This window comes from Rhyacophila brunnea, unplaced genomic scaffold, assembly GCF_057557595.1.
Source record: "Rhyacophila brunnea isolate RB1 unplaced genomic scaffold, BYU_Rbru_1.0 scaffold_15, whole genome shotgun sequence".
In the NCBI taxonomy this organism is placed as follows: domain Eukaryota; kingdom Metazoa; phylum Arthropoda; class Insecta; order Trichoptera; family Rhyacophilidae; genus Rhyacophila; species Rhyacophila brunnea.
This window is the reverse complement of record NW_028232806.1, coordinates 18,647,556-18,670,316: the sequence shown is the minus strand read 5'-3', so window position 1 is coordinate 18,670,316 and position 22,761 is coordinate 18,647,556. Positions and strand designations below refer to the sequence as shown.

At 34.4% G+C, this 22,761-nt stretch overlaps 1 protein-coding gene across 1 annotated transcript; it reads left to right on the top strand.

Annotated features, from left to right (window-relative positions):
• The first annotated feature begins 720 nt into the window (after positions 1–720).
• Positions 721–21,772, top strand: SMC5 (structural maintenance of chromosomes 5). Its single transcript, XM_085942735.1, has 16 exons — positions 721–876; positions 1,302–1,443; positions 2,732–3,141; positions 5,014–5,260; positions 5,593–5,800; positions 6,223–6,370; positions 7,774–7,915; positions 8,542–8,750; positions 8,995–9,158; positions 9,287–9,416; positions 10,044–10,179; positions 12,494–12,784; positions 16,045–16,494; positions 18,601–18,758; positions 19,583–19,703; positions 21,537–21,772. The coding sequence occupies exons 1-16, from the start codon at positions 806–808 to the stop codon at positions 21,675–21,677; spliced, it is 3,168 nt and encodes a 1,055-aa protein (XP_085798861.1). The 5' UTR covers positions 721–805; the 3' UTR covers positions 21,678–21,772.
• The last annotated feature ends 989 nt before the right edge of the window (positions 21,773–22,761 follow it).

Here is a 22,761-nt window from a genome sequence, read left to right as displayed (position 1 = left end):
CGTTAATAAGTGAATACTAGACTAAACAATTTGACGATAAAAAATATTATTCTATTTATAAAATATCTAAAATTGTGTATGCTTTAATGGCATAATATTAGATATTTAATAAATAAATGAATATATTTGACAATTATCTACTTAACATGACTTGGATTTAGGGTTTAATTTAATTTTAAAATGTAACAAACACTATCTCAATCAGTGGTCGGCAACCTTTCGAGAGACTGGGAAAAAATCAATTTTGAAAAAAATATTTGGTTAGTGGGTAAATGCTAAGTACCTCCGCTACATGGAAGTACATTGGAATGTGGATATGTGTCTTCAATCGCTCTCAGACTTATACATGTTATACAGGCTATTTATTTAAGTTTTTTTTACTATAATACTATTTTACCTAAATATTATATATAATTTCTCAAAATATTATACTTAAATGATAATTACGACATCGAATGTGTAAAATGAGTGTGTCTGCAAACAAACGCGAGAGAAGTAGAGAGCGTTTTGTTTCCCATTATGTATTATCTTTATTGCTTGTATTGGGCATATAATATTGTAAATTGTACATAATTTTAAAAACAAATCTGCTGAAGTAGGTAGGTAAGTTATCATTAATTCTTGTGTAATTTATGAAAATGACATTTGTTCAACGTTGATGTTGATGATCATGGTTGAAATATTTTATTTTTTTTGTACTGGCAGCAATAGAATTGCTATAGGATCAGAATGTTTGTCTTTCCCGCCACTCTTGTGTTTTGTTTTTAGTATATTTTTTATTTATTGAAGGTGCTAAATTACGACAATGATCAAACGAAAAAATCTTAATTCCAATAATCCAGGATCGATCTATAGGATTGCGTTGGAAAATTTCGTGTGAGTTTAATATTTTATTGTATAATGAATGCGTTGTTTTGACGTCTTATTTTGAGGTTAAACGAAGTTGTTTTTCCCTTATATGCGAATGCCATGTACACCGTATTGTTAATAAATTATATTTAATATTATCTGTATAACAATTCTGTTTTTGTGATATCGCCGGTTAGTCAATCACAACCTCATATTGCTTTCTTAAAGGGAAACACGTTAGGAATGGGAAGTGTTTAATTGGATTCGCTGTAGCACCAAGATTTCCTCTTTCTAATTAAATTTGTGGTTTTCTAACTTCTGAGGATTGTCAACTCTGACCTTTTGGCCCAATTTTTGCGGTTTTGAACAATGCCAGGTACACAAAAGTATCGCATTAGCTACTGAGCTTAAAATATTTTATACAAATTAAAAGGTTGATTTTTTGATTCCAGAACATATAAAAAAGTGGAATTGTATCCTGGCCGTAAATTGAATTTGATTCTTGGACCGAATGGCACCGGGAAGTCGACATTCGTCTGTGCCATTGTCCTTGGACTGTGTGGAAAAACGAGTGTCATTGGACGGGCAAAAAATGTATGTGCTTAATCGATTATTTTGTCTTCTCCACTGACAGTAAGCCGGCTCGCACATCTACATTGTATGCGGCACAGCCATAAATCAAACCTTCTAGGAACGTCGCACCGTTGTTTCATATTAAAACGCGCACATAGGCGCCTAGTGACAGTCGCCCGTAACCTCTTGAAACATCAAAATATACTCTGACTAGTGACCGGCGAGCTTGGTGTCTGCATAGAAATGACCGACTAGCGTGAGCGCAACACTGGTAGCTTCGACTCGCAGCGTGAATCGCATGCAACTTGTTGCTTGCAATACTAGATTTTTTTTCAAACAAAAATGTCGCGTTCCACCAATGTGAGGAGTTCCGTTTGGCAACGTGTGTTTTGTGAATAACGATGACATCAGATCAACGTATTCTACATGTTGCAGACGTGACGAGCTTAGATGTGCGACCCGGCTAATTGTTTAATGCGGTCAAGATCCACCCCGAACTGTATATACCAGACAAGAAGAAATAATTGTAAATTAATACATTGAATCAATTCTTTAACTGTTTCCATTTTCAAAGAATTAAGTAAGTTTTAAATAACTGCAGAATTATTACCATTTATCCAAAAATGCATTTATTTTTAGATGGTGTCTTTTAGTGCAACTCACTATATATTATGCTGCTTGTTATATGGCCTTTCGGTACAACACCCATTTTTAATTATGCGTCAATTTCATTTTCACATCTCACATTCTTTTAATATATGGCAGAAATGTAGGTATTGCAGGCGTAAACTGAGATATAATTAGTGCTATTTCCTAGTAACACTATGTCCAGTTCAGATGCACCCAAAACGGCAGCCTTGTTACTTCTTTAGATTCATATGCTGATTCGCTGTTATGGGTACTCGTTTGAGTTACATTCATCTGTTCTCTTAGCCAATCGATGACCAACCTCACCCATAGTCTCGTAATAATTTTAAAATTTCCTCAATGTTGAGTGAATATCTCAAATATCATAATAGCGATCATTCCAAAGACGTTGAAGAAAACCTTCCGAAATATATTAAAGTGAAGTTGATAAATAAGGCCTCCTTGTCTACTGATGAAGTTAGCCACAATTCAATCTTGCAATTTTCTCGATGTGTATGGCAGTGGAAATTGTGACAAACTGAAATGCGCTTCAGCGATTTTGATAGAGAAACCACTTCAACTAGACTCTTCTTATTGTAATATCTTTGGATCCTCCATATTCCACAAAACCTGCGTAATGTTTTGCTGTGAAACATAGACAAGTAAACATTGTTTGTTTTAGATTGGCGAGTATGTCAAGAGCGGCCATAGTGAGGCCGCCATAGAGATAGAGTTGTTTCGAAAACCCGGCGAAGACAACGTCATCATAACCAGAAATTTCAACACGGAACACAATTCCGTGTGGAGCATAGACAACAAACCTGTCAAAATGAAGCAAGTCCAGGAGTTGATCGATTCTCTTGATATCCGAGTGGACAATCTATGCCAGCTTCTTCCCCAGGATCGAGTCCAGGACTTTTCGAAGATGAATCCTCAAGAATTGCTGAAGAGCACGCAGGTGGCGGTATCGGGACAGGCGGCCGTCGATCTCCTAACCAAGCTGATTGAGTTGAAGGGGTTGCAACGAAACTCCAGTACCAGACTCGGCGCCAGCACTAAAGAACTGGCGGCCCTAGAGGAAACTCAATCTCGGTAATTATTTTATGAACTATGGCAGAAGAGGGCAATATCTTCGTTGTTGCCATCGGCTTATTAAGTACATAAAAAAAATCACTGGTTAGCTATTAAATATGCAGAATTTTCCATCAAGTATGTAAAAAAAAAATACTTACATATAAAAAATAACCTAGCTACGTTTGTTTCGAATAAACGTCTACATGTTATGTTAATTAAAAAAGGATAACTTTAAAAGGATCTCATTAGTCTGAAAGATGTTGAAGAATCTATCAAAAATTGCTTTATAATCAACAGTGGCGAAGGGTGGAGGTAGGCTGTTAAGATTCGCTATAAATAGTGCACACTAAACTTTTTTAGTCATATGTATTTGTTTTTATTAAACTAAGACTACAATTTACAGATGGTGTTAGTTAGTTTTTAAAAATCAATTAAACCATGCCTAAACGAAACCATAATAGTTTTGGTCTAATTTGGGCAATACGACAAAATTGTGCACACTCTTTCATTCATAGTTATATGTTTTCATTGGATTAAAAATACATATTACACATACTGTTGGTTATTTTTTTTAATTCATTAAGCCCTGACTTAGCCAAACTATAATAAATAAAAAATATTATTCTATTTATAAAATATTCAAAGTTATGTATGATTTAATTGCATAATTTTAGATATTTTATAGATAGACATGTATTTTGGACTATTATCTATTATGGCTTGGTTTCTCAGGGTTTAATTGAATTTTAACAACTAACCAACACTATCTGTAAATTGTAGTCTTATTTCAATGAAAACAAATATGTATGTCTAAAAAAGTTTAATGTGCACTGTTTATGGCGGATCTTAACAGCCTACCTCCACCCTTCGCCACTGATAATCAACACGTCGGCCATACCTAAAATATGGCATTTGGCTAGGAATAAATTTATTGTCAAGAGCATATTTCAGTGAAACAGCAAATAATTTTCAACAATAGGTGGGATGAAATTTCGGACTCGTTGCCAAACGGAGAGCGATAGTCGAGCTGTAAGCACGTCAATTTGTTTTGTGATGGCGTCGGAGGAATATATTCTTAAATCGTGTAAAGATGACTAAAAAACGTTACACATTTACTAAAAAAAGAAAACATGTCAATGAATATATTATTATTATTACTAATATAACAATAAACGGTACAGTTCGGTTATGAGGAATACAGCGGCAAATACATTTTGAAAATAGCCGATATACTGGGTTATTTGTTAGGTAAACCTAACCAAACCTAACCTAACCTAACCCAACCTAACCTAAACTAACAAATAATCCAGTATATCGGATATTTTAAAAAGGTTTTTTCTGCTGTATTCCTCATAACCGAACTGTACCCAATAAACGTAACATTACATGGACGCATGTTGAATTTTTATGACAAATTATGTTTTGTTCTGCACGCGTCGTTTGGACAATCTGCGCATCGCGTAGTCACAATCTTCTTACACCATGCCTCAGCTGAAGTATTATACCCTTAATAAGTATAGCCTTAATACCAAAGTTTGCCAAATTTAAATATTTTTTTTTTCGACCATGTCCGATCTTAATAAGATTATATGGGCCTCCACTCCGGTGGAGGTTTGTATTAACAGATTACGATAAATGGATGTCAGCCACTTGCTTAACCTATTAGGTCCATACTCTGACTCATACACAAATTGAAAAACAATATATTGTGTATTTGCCAGACCCAGGTTTCGAAACCTGGGACCCACGACAATATAGGCCGACGCATACAATCATAATAACTATTACAACTGATTGTTCGTCAAGACCTGTTCAATATTGAGGTTTGCCACAATTTATTGAATTGAATTGACCAATTATCGTCAAAATAATTTCTTTAATTTTTTTTAGTATGCAAAATGTGATAAAAGCTATTGAGGAAGTGGATAAAATGAAAAAAGAAATAGAGGTGTGCGAAAAGAAAAAGTTGTGGATTGAGTATGAACGTTTAATAGAGAATGTCGACGAGTTGACCAGAGACAGGAATGAAGCCGCTAAACTTGTCGACATCCACAAGAAAAAAATGTTGCCACTCGAGAACGAAATAAAGAAAACTGAAGGTGTTATCAAGACAATGGAAGATGCGAGATTGAAATCGGTGAGATATTATTTCAAATAATGGTAACTGCTCATACTTAACACTTTAGGTTGATGATCGTCAATTATCTCTAAACAAAGTCCTTCAGTTGATTTATTCTGATTTTCCAATACTTTATTCTGAGGTAGGTTTGGCTAGATTGTTGATTTGTGAAGAATAATGATGATGAAGGAAAAACATATTCGCTACTTGCTAATCGAAAGGTCTATGGATCGGTCCTGTCTGCTATGTTTGGCTTTTATTTTGTTTGTTGACTAAATTTCAAATTTATTGTACATATTGTATTGTTAATGTATGTGTTATTTTAATTTTATTTCTCTTTTACAATACAGGCACCAGAAATGGCAGCTATAAAGAATAAAATGAGGCAAAATTTAGATTCCTGCGCCACGCAGAACACTCTGATAGAAGATGTCAGAGCTGAACTTGAAACCAAAATACTCAAAGAGCAATCCAGGATATCGGATATCAAGCAAGCTGAGACTGTGTTGCTCAAGATGAATAGTGATAAAAATAATCTTTATCAACTTTATGGGGACGGTACGTATAATGCAGCATAATGCAGCGTTTCACAATTAATTTTAGTCACAGAAACCTTTTTTGTACGATATTTAAATATGTATGTATAAATTTTATGAAATTATGACATATGTGAATAAATTATATAATATCTATACTAAATGAAATTCAATTTCTTTTATGTATCTCAATATAATATTAATTTCTTGAATGAAATTAAAAACATATTATGGCCTTACATAGGTATTGTATTAAAATGTTTTCGCAAATATGTATATACTTAACCATATCTTTTTTGTGGTCATGGTCATTTGAGGTCTAAAATCTATGATAACCCAGAAAAAAGTAGATTGTGGTTTTTTTATTCACTGTGCGGACTACATAGTTATATATTTCAGAACATTATATTATTATTAAAATGTATTATTTTATTATAATTTCAGATTCCTTAATCCAAAAAAGTATGAAGGATTTGCAAGGTTCAATTGATAAAAATAATGCTGCCATTACATCAGTTAAAAATAACAAAAGCCAATTGGAATATGAGCTGCAGTCGAAAATTAATCCTCAAATTAGACTAAATGAGAATAAGTAAGTTAGTGCAGTTTACCTAGGAATTGCAATATCGGTATCCCAGTATTTTTCGATCCGAAATACCGGTTTTGAAAATCGGATAATACCGATATATTCGGTATTGATAGTGGAAACAATATGTTTTAATTAACATAAAAGGCTTAACAGGACTGTAATTTTTTTATCGGATTATGCGGTGTCTGGTTTACTTCCGTGGCCCTTCGTCGTCCTTGGTGACCAGCAATATGTTATAAAATATTAATATTTTAAAGAGGTTTTTACACATATTATATTTATTGGTAGATACTTCTGTTTTTTCCAATTATTTACGAATACCGGTATTCAATAGGAAATACTGGTATTGATATTTTCATTCGGTATTGCAATCCCTAAGTTTACCATACAATTTATTGGCATTGCATTTTTTGTAGCAATCTTTCTCATTTTAGTGCATTAATGCCTCACTTTACGGCCGTGATACGTTCCTGGAATGTTGGCCACAAAGCCAAATACCGTATAATGAATGATTTATTTCCTTACAAATCCATATGATCAGTTTCAGTTTAGATAAAAAATCTAAATTATGGTTTTATTTATTTTCAAAACGCATTCTCTTCTACCAAAATGAATGTGTTATGCATTGGTTTCAATTGTGGGTGTGATATTCATTTCTTGTTATAAATGCGAAAACAATCTTTTCGTGCCTTGAATTAAAATAAATCATTTTAAATGCAAAAATATGTTTGCTAAATTTTAGTTTTTAGTAATGCAATTAGTCATGTCAAACTACGACTTAAAAATTGTTGCTATTGATATATTTTAATATACATTATAAACATTTTAGAAGCCATTCAATTGGTTATTGGATGATGAGCATGTATGTGCGTAAGGCACTGGGCTTTCACCCAGGGCTCCTAGTTTGATTCCCGGTGATATCACTATAATTATATTTATGTGGTTTCTCAAAGCCTGGGTGTTTATGTGATCATTTCACTAAACGACTACACATATACGACACTTCATATTTATATATATTTTTAAATAAAAACAAAAAACTCACATTAGTTATAAGCTAATCTTTTCATTTTATTATACCCACAAGAAGAATGAATTTAGTGTTATCTTGGTCTATTTTAGTACAGTTTTATTTGATTTGGTTGTGTATTTGTATTATTATGTACATCACAGTTTGAGAGTCAGTTAAAAATCTAAAAGGAAGGTTCAGGTGGCTAAATTGGTAAGGCACATTTGATGGATGCTGGTTCGAGTACCCCCCCGTCATTTTTTCTAATAGCTATGTCTCTGAAGTGTTTTCGAATGATGTATGCATACCATTTATTTCTGGGGTCCAAATATTATACAAATAATATAATTTTCGTTTTGAAATATAACTTATGATTATACCTATTATTTGTTTATAGAATACGCAACCTAGAAGACATTGCTAACAAACGTTTGGAGGCTCTTCAGAATTATAGCGATCACGCTTTCCAAGCTGTCAATTGGCTCAGACAGAATATGGACATATTTCAAGGGAATGTTCACGAACCGATCATGTTGGAGGTAAGACACCTTTTTCATTACGTGTTTTGATCCACGATATATATTATACATTAAATTTGCAGTGTTCACCCCTTCCTCTTATATTTTCCCACTCCATTAACCAAATGTATACCACAAGCGCGTTTTCGGGCTCTGCAAATCCGTGCATGCAAGGCTGGCCATAGAAAATGAGCCTATATACACGCTTTACTTTACACTTACTACGCTAGCCCCGGTTGGTTGTTTTAAATAAATTAATATATTGCACACAATATACTGCCAACTCTTGTAATCATGGTGACATTCTTAACCGATATACAAGTTTTATGATATATTATCCATACTTGTCTTCTGATTTCTGTTTCCATATCTTTGTTAGCAGTGACAATAGCCCCAGATATGTGAAATGGTCGGTTTTTTTGAATGAGTCATTTTGAATGGTTATATTTCCTTGTGGCTGGATTGGGTTAATGGCTTTGGGGGATATCATGTATTTTAGTTAATTTTAAGGTTAAATTGTTCTACTTTGTATGCCAGTTTATCAAAGTATATTCCAATTAATAATTTTCTGTCTATTTTCATTAGACATTATTCTAAACTATGGAATTATAATACAAAACAAATACTGTGTTTTTGTATTGTTTTAGCTAAACTTCTCAGAGCCTCGTTATGCGAGATATTTGGAGTACACGGTGGCCGCCCGAGACCTGGTGGCGTTTGTCTTTGAGAGCAGCGATGACATGAATTTGTTTTTGAAAAAAGTTCGTACCGAGCTGCGGTTGAACCTGGTGAACGCCGTCTGCAGTCCTGTCATGAACAAAACTTTCACTCCACCCATGCCAATCAGTCAACTTAAGTGAGAATGTTGTTATTTTGAATAACCTCATCTATCCTCAGCTCTATGGTGTCTAGTAACAAAATACGAACAATTAGCATTCCTTTTCAATGTATTTACTATTTTTCTTAATTATGTAGTGGTTTTCATTCTGAATGACATTCATATTTAATTTTTATTCGAAATAACATTTGTATTTAATTTTTTTTAATATTGTTAAGTACCTATCCATAAAAGACAAAAATAATCTTTGTTTTGTTTCTAGGAAATATGGTTTTGATACTTACTTGGCTGACACAATTTCCGCACCACAGGCCATTCTACAATACCTCTGCAAGTCATACAACATACATAGGATACCGATCGGCAACGCGAAGACTTATGAAGTCAGTCAAAATGTTCCCGAAGCAATCTCTTATTTCTTTTCGGGTAAAATCTATTTCTAAATATTTGTTTTATTATTTCATCAAGTTTGTATTGATGGATGACCAACACTTTAATCATTCAGAAGAGCTCAAATACCAGCTATATCAGAAATAATTCTTTTGGTGTTTCAGAAAACCACCGATTTGTTTCAAAGACATCGTCATACTCGGGAGCAAAGTCAGTTTCCACAACGGAAATACACCAAGCCAGATTGTTGGCCGGATCTATTGATCATGAAGCGCATAACATGCTCTTGGAACAGTAAGTCACCTTTAGCAACAAAATTCCCACTGTATTAGTGAGTTTTATTGTCAAAATTAAATTATGTAATTGCTTGTAATCTTGTCTCCTTGATTACCTTCTGCTACAATGGCAGAGAGCCACCGAGCATGACCTGCCAAACATATTTATTTGTGCAAAGATTTGATCATTAAAACAATAATAGATGTAATATTAATACTTTCGACCTTTAAATAGGTAGGTAATGGAGTTTTTACCTACTTTATTGTATTGATTTACTATATAAGGTAGAGTTAAGGTTGTTCGTTGTCAGTGTGTGTTTGCCTTTGGTGAGTGTATACTACACCTGAAGATGCCGAAAGGCGAAACCCGGGTCGCAAAAAACGACTTAAATGGAATAGTACAGAGCTTGAATCCATTAGAATAATAGATGTACGATTGGGTACATACATTTAAAATACAGAATAGGGGGCTAAGGACTAAGGCCTGTTTTTCTCATAATGATATTTCCCATTCATAATGGTGGGAACAATTAATTTACACCTTAAACTTAGAGATTGTTGTATCATCTCAGGATACGTAGTTTTGTGTGTGTTATCGAACTAGTTTCCAGACATGTTACAATTTGTTAATTTACGTTGATTTCAGATTGGAATTATTTAAAACGCTTAAAAATCAGAAAATGAATGTGATTAAGCAAATCGATAAGCAATTGTCAACATTGGAAGATAGTGAAAACGCTCTACTCACTAAGCGAAAGACCTTTCATGAAACACAAGAGCAGGTATATATTATTTATAATCTTTGAAAAAATTTGAGCGATTTGGTAGTACATTATTATAGCTCTCTTCCTTCTACCATGTCAGCGATACAGCTCAAATCAGTCCTTTAACATCTGAACCACTGAATTTATGCATTCCAAACTTTTTACAATATTATTGGTGATTTTTATCAGCTTCTTAATATCTCTTCTCAGTGTGTATGCTGATGGTGGTGCTTGCGCTAAATTTAAGTGACTCAGAAAGATGATCACTTTCAGCTACAGTTCGTGTAGATCGTGTCGTTGACCTGTCAAAACCTGAGCTGGAAATAGAATGTCTATGTGCAAGGTTAATAATTATAATTCAAAGAAATGTTATATAGAATCTTGTTGGAACCACATGTTTTCCAAATCGAAATCTTCGAATTACAGTCACAGAAATTCAGCTATCATTTGCCTGTAGAGGGTGCCGTTGACCGTAGCGGTCGCACTTTCATTATTTTCGAAAAAGTATGGTCCAATGATGCCTCCAGCCCAAAAACCGCACTAAACAGTAACTTTCGCAGTATTTAACGGCCTCTATTGAATCACTTGTGGTTTATCTTCTCTCCAAATACTACAGCAGTTTTGCTTATTAACGTACCCATTGAGATGAAAATGTGCCTCATCACTGAAGATTATTTTCCTTAAAAAATCATCATCGGTTGCCTGCTCTTCCAGGACCCAATCAGCAATTCTGTGACTGTAATCGTTGTTTCTTGCATGAGCTGGATGTTATACGGCTGTAGGTGAAGGACTTTATGCAAAATTTGCCATTGAGAGCTGCACGAGAGGCAAAGTTGCTGCGATCTTCTTGGAAACAACATTTCTGGCTCTTCGGCCACATTTTCGCGTACAGCAGCAATGTTTTCACACAAACGAGCTGGACGAACATGTACAGCTGTCAGGCGATCGAAAACACTACCAGCCTCTTCAATTTTTTTAATCAGCTTGCGAACACAGCCTTTTGCAGTACATATTATGTCCGTTGAAGATTTTCCATTTTCGTAGTATTGTCACCTCCGAAAGGGGGGGGGGGGGGTGTATGATGATGCGCTGGACCCCCCGTGATGAATGTCAGATGTCACAGTGATATCGTCTGCTGGCTTCTTTCGGGGACATGCTTATGTTGATTGACAACGCGGAATTATAGGCGAAAACAGGGCGTTTATTTGTCGGAATACATTTACAGTCAAGTAGTACAGCGTAGAAAATATTTAAAAAAAAAAATAATTAAATTTAAAATGGCGGGTGACGCCGGAGAGCGTGGCGCCGGCCGACGTCACCCTCGAGAGTTCGAAAACCGACTGACCCTATTAGGGGCTGGTAGGGCAGAGTAGGTAGTAATAATACACAACAAACAATTCACAATTATTCTATCTCTGAAAAATGACAAAAACAGCCTCTGGCATATGTACCTTCCTTGTAAGTAGTACCTCAGGTCTCATATTTCAGACCTTTTCTAGGTACATGCTTTGGAAAGGGGCTGTGAATTTCTTGGAATTATTATTACCTTCTGCATTTCTTTGCTTGTTAGCTACATATTTTGAAATATTTGAACTAGGTATACAAATACATTTTTTTTTCAAAATATTTTCAAATCAGATATTCTAGGTATTAGGTACATTGTATGGCTGGGAACTTTGCTTCCAATATTGGTCAAAATTGGATGAAATGTAGGTAATAATATTAAAAATGATAGGTTTTAATAATTACTATTTTTGGCATCTAAAATATTGTGCTGACAATTATTGTTTTAAGTTATATAGGTAACTACAAAACCGTTTGCTATTGATTGGCTTTAAAATTACAGCTTGCTTCTAAGTATTTTTTAAATTGACTAATTATAGAATTTATAATGACGCTAGGTTTTACTTGGCTTGCTTATAGAATTAATGTAGGTATAAAAAAATGCAGGATTTTATTTATATTAAGGGCTAGACTGATTCTATTAAATTTTGTAGAACTTGCAAAAGGGTGGCTATAAATTTCCATACATCTAAGCTTACGGGCTAGAAATTTGCCTCGCAGTCGATCTGTTCATGTTTGCATGAATCAGCCCAATGATGATTCAGGCCTCATGGCCTTGGATCCTCTGAGGATGCCATGGTTTAGGCGGTATCAGTATGATTGTACAATTTTTATGCGTTGTGTGGTGGAGAAATGAGAAATATGCGCAGAATGTTTGACAGGTAACAAATGACAGACAGGACTGTGAAATTCGTACCACGAGTTGGATAACCCTGTTTTTGCTGTTACCTATATATTATCTATATAATTTTAACTTTGTTGTTTTTAGCTGAAAACAATTCTGTCCCGGATACGAATGCAAGAGAAGAAAATTCATTCCTTGAAGACAGAACAGTGTATCAATGTCGAAGAGGAGAAAATTAAATGCGAGGGCGATGTCGCCAGATGCGTCTTGAAACAGTGCAAGCTTCAGAAGGAAGTTGTCAAATGCTTAAAAGCTTATTGTAATAAGATTTATAACAAGGAGCTGATGGAAGCCAAACTCGAAATCACAAGAAAGGCTCACGTCAATAAGCAAAGTGAACTGAGGGAGGCAAAAAATAATGCTCATGGTGTCCAGGTATGTTAAAAAAATTCGTGATCCCTCACCAATGCTAATGTATGATATGTCAAATAATGATTTTTGGGGTACTAAATCTGTTTCTAATTATTATTTTCATGTCAGAATTAATATAGATTGGAATATTTTCTTTTTCGAGTGCAAGTATGTTTATGTAATTTCACTATACATCTCTCTTCTCAATCAATAATAATCAATAAGTTTACAATGGCTAGAAGTAGATGAAGGTGAGTCCGGGTATCACATCATGGGGGAAGAAGTAGAAAGAAAACGCGTTGACAACCCAAAAATCTATTACTATAGTAGAACCTCGATAATTCGAATTTTTCATCAATTTTAACCTCCAAGAATCATTTTTCATTCAAAAAGATGATCAATTGACAGTAACATCATCATTAAGGGGGGATATGCTCGTCGAAGGTCAAAATTGAGTTTTTATTGTATTTTCAAACCATGATCCTGGACACTCCTTAAACGTAGATAATCTACTTATATGAGGCGCCGAGCGCCAAAGGAGCTCAAGCACCATTTAACAAAAGTGCTACAAAATGGCCGACAAGTTTTCAGTGAATTTATTTTTTTAATTTTAAACTTGAATGTTGAAATGGACAATTATTTTCTAAGCAAAGCAAATTTAAAAAAATCAAAGTATTATTTGCAATAACATTTAATGAAAAATATCTATTGGATTCCAAAAAAAAATGGTGTTTGAGCCCCTTTGGCATATAGAAAAATGAAAAAAGGTGGCACTTGATACTTTTTTTTGTTGCATAAGCTTCTGTGGCATTAACATTTTCAAACTCAAATAATGGCATAAATTTAAAAAAATAAATCATTTAAAAAAAATGTTTTAATGTAAGGGTTTGGATAGCAATAAAAAAACATTTTGATATAAACAAATTTTATTATGCCAAATAAACACTGAAAAAATGGTCAAATTTGTTATGATTGTTACATGAGTTTGTTTGGCATAAAATTTGCCTTATAATATTAAATACATTTTTGCCATTACAGCAATGATTTCAAAGCTTTTGGATGGTTTTTTTATAATAACCGTCTATATACCCAATATTATTAATAATACTAAATCAAATCGTTACTCCAAACTGGCCAAAATAACAAAATCATTATTCAAATTTAACACCATCATTTTTTCTCAAGGATTCGGGTGATTTTTTAAATACTTTTTTTAGTGTATATCTTTCGTAATTAGATATAAAATAAGATGAAATTAGAAATAAGAGTTATTTTCCTTTAAGGAAGTAAAAGTTTAGTGGACATAATTACTAAAATGAAGTTAATAACCATATTTCAAAAGTAATCTAAAATATTTTAAACAACAGCGTATGTGAAAGAAAAACGGATAAAACATGTTAAACTTACCATGATTTTCCTCGTTTACAGGTTTAACACACATCGAAACTATTTTTCTAATCCTTCTTTAGCTCATTTTTAGTTTTTTTCACTGTTGAGAACTATATTCAATAAAACAAATCTGACAGCTGTTTTGGTCTCGCGCTCTCCATAGAATATTGGCGGATAAGCTTCTGTGGCGTGTCGACATAACGACCAAAACAATTATGCCACAGAAAATAAATCTCTATTGTAAAATATCTATAATTATTTGAGCGATAAGACTTTGTGGCATGATACATATCGATTTATAGAAAAAACCTACATTCAAATGTCAAAAATCGTAAAGTTGGCGCTTAAGCTCCTTTGGCACTCGGCGCCTCATATAATTTTGAAGCCTTATTATCCTTTATAGTTATTTTAAACATTTGATGACTGCATAAAGTATTTTTGTTACATAAAATAGTATTCTTTTAAACCTCTCGCTCTAATGTTTTAGAATATAGTCATATTTCGGTACATAACTGTGCAGTGGCGTTAAGATTTTTTACATTTATTAATTTTTAAACGCATTTATAAAACCATTAGTATAATTTATTACGAGATAATTTTTGTAAAATATTCACGATAAAAAATTATATTGATAATCTCTGTGATCCCAAATTTTACAAGAATTAGGCATTTTATTATTCAAAAAATCGTCAAGATTAACACATTTGAAGATAATTCTAAAGATACTTATTATAAGCTATCTCTTTAACCATTCAAGTGTGATAAACATCTTATGAATAATGATTGCTTTATAATAATTATTGACCTAAGAATAAGGTAGTGTTTTTTTGAAATACGCCATTTCTTTTGTCATTCCCCAGTGGTTAAGCTACAACATACGGCCGTAGCCATAAATTGACAAACTATAATTGAAGTAGGGAGTAAAATGATATTGACGCGCGTGTTTGAACATGTACCGTTTAAAAAAAAATACGGTTAGGTACATGTTCAAACACGCGTGTTAACATAATTTTACTCCCTACTTTAATTATAGTTTGTCAATTTATGGCTACGGCCGTATATTGTAGCTTAACCACTGGGGAATGCGAAAAGAAATGGCGTATTTCAAAAAAACACTACCTTATTCTTAGGTCAATAATTATTATAAAGTAATCATTATTCGTAGGATGTTTATCACACTTGAATGGTCAAAAACATAGCTTATAATGAGTATATTTAGAATTATCTTCAAATGTGTTAATTTTGCCGATTTTTGAATAATAAAATGCCTAATTCTTGTCAAATTTGGGATCACAGAGATTATTAATATATTTTTTTATCGTGAATATTTTACAAAAATTATCTCGTAATAAATTATACTAATGGTTTTATAAATGCGTTTAAAAATTAATTAATGTAAAAAATCTTAACACCACTGCACAGTTATGTACCGAAATATGACTATATTCTAAAACATTAGAGCGAGAGGTTTAAAAGAATACTATTTTATGTAACAAAAATACTTTATGCAGTCATCAAATGTTTAAAATAACTATAAAGGATAATAAGGCTTCAAAATTATATAAGTAGATTATCTACAACGTTTAAGGAGTGTCCAGGATCATGGTTTGAAAATACAATAAAAACTCAATTTTGACCTACGACGAGCACGTGGGCCGTTAAAGAAGTTAATTTCAGCATTCATCTCCACGGTTACGGAATCATACTATGTTGTATATTGGTATCACGTGACATCACTCAATGATAAAATAACGGGTATGACATCTCCCTGAGTGATTTGTGAGATTTATCTATTATTTGATAGTAAAGTTGGTTGAGCTAACCATTATGTAATACATACATATTTACTAAATTTAACAAAGTTGCCTCAGAACTAATCCTAATTTATTTTCCAGCAAACCCTTGACAATATTATGGCTCAACTGACAAGAGTCCGGGGGCATGCGAAAGAGAAACTGACCGAGGCCAAAGGTGCAACCGGCCGGTTACTCCCTTCGGAGGAGGGATTTCCCTTGGCGGAGGAATTTGCGGCGCTGCCTATGAACCTGAATCAATTGCATGAGCGCATGCTGGAATTGCAGACCAAGATCGAGTGCACAGATGGTGTAGACCGCCAGCTCATCAAGGACTTTGAAGAACGCGAGAAAAGTATCAGGAATCTCCGCCTGGAGCTGGCCAGCTTGAACGGGAAGGTTCACAAGATGGAGGAGAGCATGGCAGAGCTGAGAAACCGATGGCTCGTCCCTCTGGAGAGGCAGATCGTGGAGATCGACAGGAGGTTTGGAGAGATGTTCAGCCAGCTGGGGTGCGCCGGAGAAGTTCACTTGACTAAGTTTAAAGGCGATGTAAGTATTCTCGTATATTCGTTCTATATACTAAGAATATTTCCGTTTTGTTTTTGTAAAGTCTAAACTTTCTTAATTACCATGTCTACTATCTTCCTCTTTTCCCGACGTTTATCACTCTGTAGTCCATGTCCGCGTCTTACTTAGAGCATATGGACCACACGGTATCTGAGAATCCCTGTCGCTCACCAGTGTTCTTACATCTCCCAGGTCATGTTAGCACATCCTGTAGCTGTGCTGTATACATCCTGTGGATGGCATTTACCAGAATACCGATACACTGGAATCGCCGGTTGACTTGAAGGGAAGGCAGGCTAGGTTGAACTCTTGAGGCATTTGTAACACGTAGCTGAGCCAGGTCTAACATCACTTCTTCAATTTCAATGTGACAAGACGCTGCATGGACCTTCATATCACTTAGTTATTCTCAAATTCATTCCACCGCACACAAAATATCTGTCGCAATCATCTATTTTCGAAGTTCAGTATACGGTTGCTTAGAGCCTTCATAAGGTACCATGACTGGCTGCTGTAAAACAACACTGGCTGCAAACGGCTCAAAATGCAAGCACTATACAAGCGGCCTTGGGCTTTAACTGAGTACAGCCGTGAGTATTAAATATTTCTCCAGCCACTTCCATTCGACGTAGCCAAGTGTTGTCTCCCGTGATCTTAACCATCAGGCATTTAAAGCTGTTGGCACTCGATGATCTGCCTGATGCTAATCAGGTGGAAATTTTGATTAGGACAGGTGCTATTCCACAAAATGTTGGTTTTCTTCATTTTGATTTTCAAACCATCATGAGATGAATTATTATGCAACCAGTTAATTTCAAACAATAGATGTATTTCAGTTTATTTCAATATATTGTCTTGACAGGCTGTACCTATTCGCCAATGGCGAAAGGTGCCTGTTGAAGGTAGATAGATTGTAGTAAGTAACTGAAAAAATGTCCTACAACAACCATATTTACAGCACTTGAATTTGAATATTGTTCATTTTACATGATATAATAGATCATTAATGAAAAGAAATTTGCACTAAAATAGATATTTAAAAAAGTAATGTCCAACTGCGATTCGAACTCGGGCTTGAAAATTCTAATGCCAGAATAGTTGAGCATTTTGACCGCAAGACTATTTGGCATCGATTCCAGCGCGCTTGAATTAATGTAGTTCAGTACACTCTCATTAATCCGCCGCTCGATTATCCGACAACTACTATAATCGGTTGTTATTTTTACTAGTTGAAAGCACAAAATCAAGCTCTATAATTCGCCGGTATTCGATTGTCACATTCAGTAGTTCGCCGCGAACAAGTATACAATGCAGATGAAACGGGTTTATTTTGGAAACTTCTCCTTCGTAAAATGTACGTTCATCGCGAAGAAAGTAATGTACCTACCAGGGAGGAAAGTGCCCAAGGACTGCATCACAATAATTATGCCGTGCTCCAATTCAACTGGGACACACAAACTGAAGCTTTTGGTCATAGGGAAAGCCAGGAATCCTAAGCCATTCAAGAATATCTGCCTCACTGAACAACTGGTTGTGTCTAGTGATTTACTGTTTAATATTTAGTTAGGTAATAAACTTAAAAATTTGTATAATCTAGTAAATACTTGATTTTGATTATAAATAAAACTGTAATTTGCTAATACAAATTTCTCAAAAAAAATATTTTTAAGAAATAACTGTTTTAATTTTTACTTAAAATTAATTAATATATTAGTTAATTTATATTAATTACTTTTAATTTTGTATGTATGCACTATAATCCGCCGCTTTCACTAATTTGACACTTGTCTGGTTTTTGTGGTGGCGGATTACTTAGAGAGTACTGTATATGTTTACAAAAAATACATCACTGTAAGCACGTTAGGCTGAACTACCTACAGCCTCAGGACACGTGATAGTATGACACTGGTTTTGACATGATGTGTGTAATTGTTTGCGTGAACTGTAGGCTTTAAATAATGGCCTAGTGTAGGATCTTCCCCACGGATGTTCGCATTTTAAAATATAGTTTCACTACTGAATGAAAGTCAAAATTATTATACTGTGAACAATCCATTATTTTTCCTTCTGATTGTGAATTCATTGCAGGATGACTATGATGAATATGGAATCAGTATCCTGGTGAAGTTCCGAGAAGAAGAAGAATTACAGCAATTGACTCGCCATACCCAGAGCGGAGGGGAGAGAGCTCTCGCCACTGCACTTTACTTAATGGCTTTACAGCAGATGTCCAAAGCTCCGTTCAGGTATCCACATATTAATTAAATGCTTTGCATTCTATAACTCTGTTGTATTGATTTTTCATAATTAAAGACGTTGAAGACAACAACCTGTCTAGAAAACAGCCACAACCTAAATATAATATGGAAGTGAACATGAAAAAGAACTAGATAATACAACTAATGTGTAAATTGCTAGAAGTGATTTCATATTGCGGATTTATTTGTAGCAAACTTCACACTATTATCGCTTGCATCTTTTGAAATCTTCAAGTATTTCAACCCAATTTTAGATTCCCTCAAACAGTTCATTCCATGATAGTTATTGTAAATTGATGATATTGGTGGAGTTAGGCTGTTAGATTCAACATAAATAGTGCACACTAAACTTTGTCAGTCATACTTATTTATTTTCATTTAACTAAGAATACAATTTGCAGATGGTGCTGGTTAGTTTTCAAAATTCCATTAAACCCTGCCCAACCAAACCACAATCGCTAAAAAATATTCTTCTATTTATAAATTATTTAAAATTATGTATGGTTTATTAGTAAGTTTATTTAGCATTTTTGGATTAAGAAGGTTTAATTGAATTTTAAAAACTTAACTAACACTATCTACAGATTATTGTTTCAGTTCAACGAAAACAAGTATGTTTGACTGACAAAGCTTAGTGTGCACTATTAATGTCAGATCTTATCAGCCTACCTCCATCCTTCACCATTGCTCTAATGAAAGAATGCTGTCCTATTTTTATTATATTAATTTAGTAGCCCTGCAATTAATTTTTTAGGAATTACCTTTTATGTATTTTCAATAATCAGTATATTTTATTCTCTTGTATGTTTCAGATGTGTGGACGAAATCAACCAAGGCATGGACAAAATAAACGAACGCAAGATGTTTGAGCTTCTTGTAAAAATAACGACAGAATGTGATGCTTCCTCACAATATTTCCTGCTTACACCAAAGGTTTGTTTGTCTTATTTCTGTGCATCACAGTCTTAGTTGACTAGCATAGTTATATCTGTTATAGGCGAAGATATTGAAGAAAATTATTTGGACTAGAAATGGAGCTTAATGTATGATAGTGAAGCAAAAAAGGAGGAGTTTGGACGATATTATTTAAAAAAAATGACAATCACATCAAACTGAAATTTGCTTCAGTGATATTGAAAATGAAACTACAATAGGCTCTATCTTTTATTTGCAAAATCTTTGGTTATGGAACAGGGATAGTGAACTCTTCTCGAACTCTACAAGCGTGTCAAAATTTAAAAAAAACACTTAAAAACGCTAATATATACTTCCAATGAACATAGTCATCACATTGGAGCTATTATAATAGCTCCCCCACTACCTGTTATTTAGATAAATCAAATTATTCGGAATGAGAATCTACCTTTGTCATGCTTAAAAACAGTGTTTATCTCTCCTGTAAAATTTTACCTTTGTCACATCAGAAGTTTTAATAGCTCAACGTCAAATGTCACCTCCAAAAGGTTCCTATTCTTTAATCTAAGATGTACATACTGTAACTGTAAAATGTATTTCGTCGAATAAAACGCCCTGTCTTCGCCCGTAATTCCGCGTTGTCAATCAACAAGCATGTCCCCGAAAGAAGAAGCCAGCTGACGATCACTGTGACCTTACATCATCACTGGGGGGTCCAGCGCATCCTACGCCCCCCCCCCCTCCTCTCGGAGGTGACACAATGACATCATCAGTTGTGGTTGATTTACTGCTGGAAAAACCCTCTAGCTCCCTCCACTCCTCTCCATTCCTAGTTCTTTGGCTGCAATGTACATCCCCAAACTTTATGAGTTCGTCTATCCAGTGGGTTTTAGGGCGACCTTGTGGTCGTTTAATGACATTCCAGCCCATTGCCATTTCATCTGCTAAGCGACCTCTATCACATCGTTTACTCTTGTCTGCCTCCTTATTTATTGGTTTCTTTTGTGGTCTTTCTGCGTTATGCCCAACATGTACCCTTTTCCATGCCACATTGTGCTACTCTTAATTTTTGAATTTCTCTTACATTAAGAGTGCATGTTTCACATGCATACGTGAGCACTGGGGCTCAATTTTTTAAATAAGCTGCTCCATAAAAGATATCACATAGTTTAAAAAGTGCCTTGAAAATTTGGCACGGGCATTTCTGATCGTGTAAGATTGCATGTGAAGTAGAAAATATTCTAAAATGTGGAAATGACATTATCATATTTTATAGTGGCAATATTAAAAACGATTGATTGTTAAGTAGGTAGGTAACTATTTAATCTTTAAAGAAGCTACTTTAGGGCCGAGACGGCAAGAAACTACCACCTCTGGCGGGAAGCGGTCGAACTCAAAAACCCCCACTGCTTGTAGATGGAATTGCATGATATTGAAGCAAATGTAAAATTTCTCATACAAAAATGAAGCAAGGTGATTTTCTTATAGTATAGCTTATTTGAAACATTGCCCTTCTGGTAGCACACACTTAAGATATAGTGGGAGGTTATGCTATAGGCTATGCCAGTTTGCTTCTGCGAGTAATCTCGTCACACATACCACCATCAATTGACATTTGTTTTACAAATAGACGTAGTTGTTGACTTGCTCGATTTGAGTGGCATTGATGAGGATCGCATTTGGTTTAGCAAAGCAGTTCAATGACGATGTATGTATTTGTATTTATAAAATCACAGTTATCTACATAGTTTGAGAAGAGCAACGTTCAATATGTATGACTTTATGCATATATTGTGATATTATTCTGTTATATTAAATGTGTAATAATGACTTTTTTCTGTCTCATTTCAGCTCCTAAGCAATCTAGAATACACCCCGTCGATCAAAGTTCATATAGTGGAAAACGGCCAAAGAATTATGAAATACAAACATTGGAATTTCGACCAGTTTATAAACAAAAAGAATGTGTTGACTTCCTCGCAGCGTAGATGATTTTGATATTGTTTTAATTTAATGAGATTCTACAATAATTATAGTCTAGTGTTAAAACAAGTTATCATCAAGCACACCATGTCAATTTATCTAAATTAGCCGGGTCGCACATCTAAACTCGTCTCGTCTGCGGCACAGCCATAAATCAAACCTTATAAGCGCCTAGCAACAGTGACGCGCGTAACCTCTCTAAACATCAAATGCCATCAGACGCCGAAACAGCGATTATTATATATTGGTACCGCAGAAATTCAAGTAGAAGGCGAAAACATTGGGTTCATTCGTCAATTAGGCATATATCGATGAACAGTGCATCCTTAGTAAATGTTGTTCCGCTCATTTGTCATTTTGAACGTGGATAAGTATGGGATCCGGCGATTGGCGAGCTTGACGTCTGAATAAAAACGGCCGACTTGTAGCGTGTGCGCATGCGTAATTGCACACGGAGGGATGAGCGACATGCAATGCGAATCGCGTAAAATTTGTTGCCAGTGACACCATCGGTTTTTTTATAACTAAAATGTTGCGTTGCATTCTAAGGTTCATAAGATAACGCGTGTTCTGTAAATAATGCCTACATCATATCGACGTATTAGACATATTGCAGACGAGACGAGTTTAGATGTGCAACCCGGCTTAAGTATTAATAATAGAAGTATTTATAGGGTGTTCAAATATTTTATGTTTATAGTAAAAACTCAATATGTTTTTGGCATCTGAACATATTTCTTAGAGTGAAATAAATTAGCGATACACATAAATAGTGATATTCTTGAGATTAATTAGTGTCAATTTCCAAAAACACTTGTTCAATGTGGTAAATGAAATGTCAATTTTTTGCTTCAGGTGTAAATGATCAGTTTTAAAAAATTTCATCCATTTTTATTAGCCGATCAATCCTTGGTTGAAATAAATTTATGCAAAATATGTAAAATGGAACTTATCGGCATTTGCTATTACTTTTTAATTTATTAAATAAATTTTTCATATACTTCTGAAGTTTTGGAAGTACCTAATTGATTTGTGTGAAATTACATAATATATTATAGATTGTGTGTGTATTTTATGTTAGATTTTCACCATT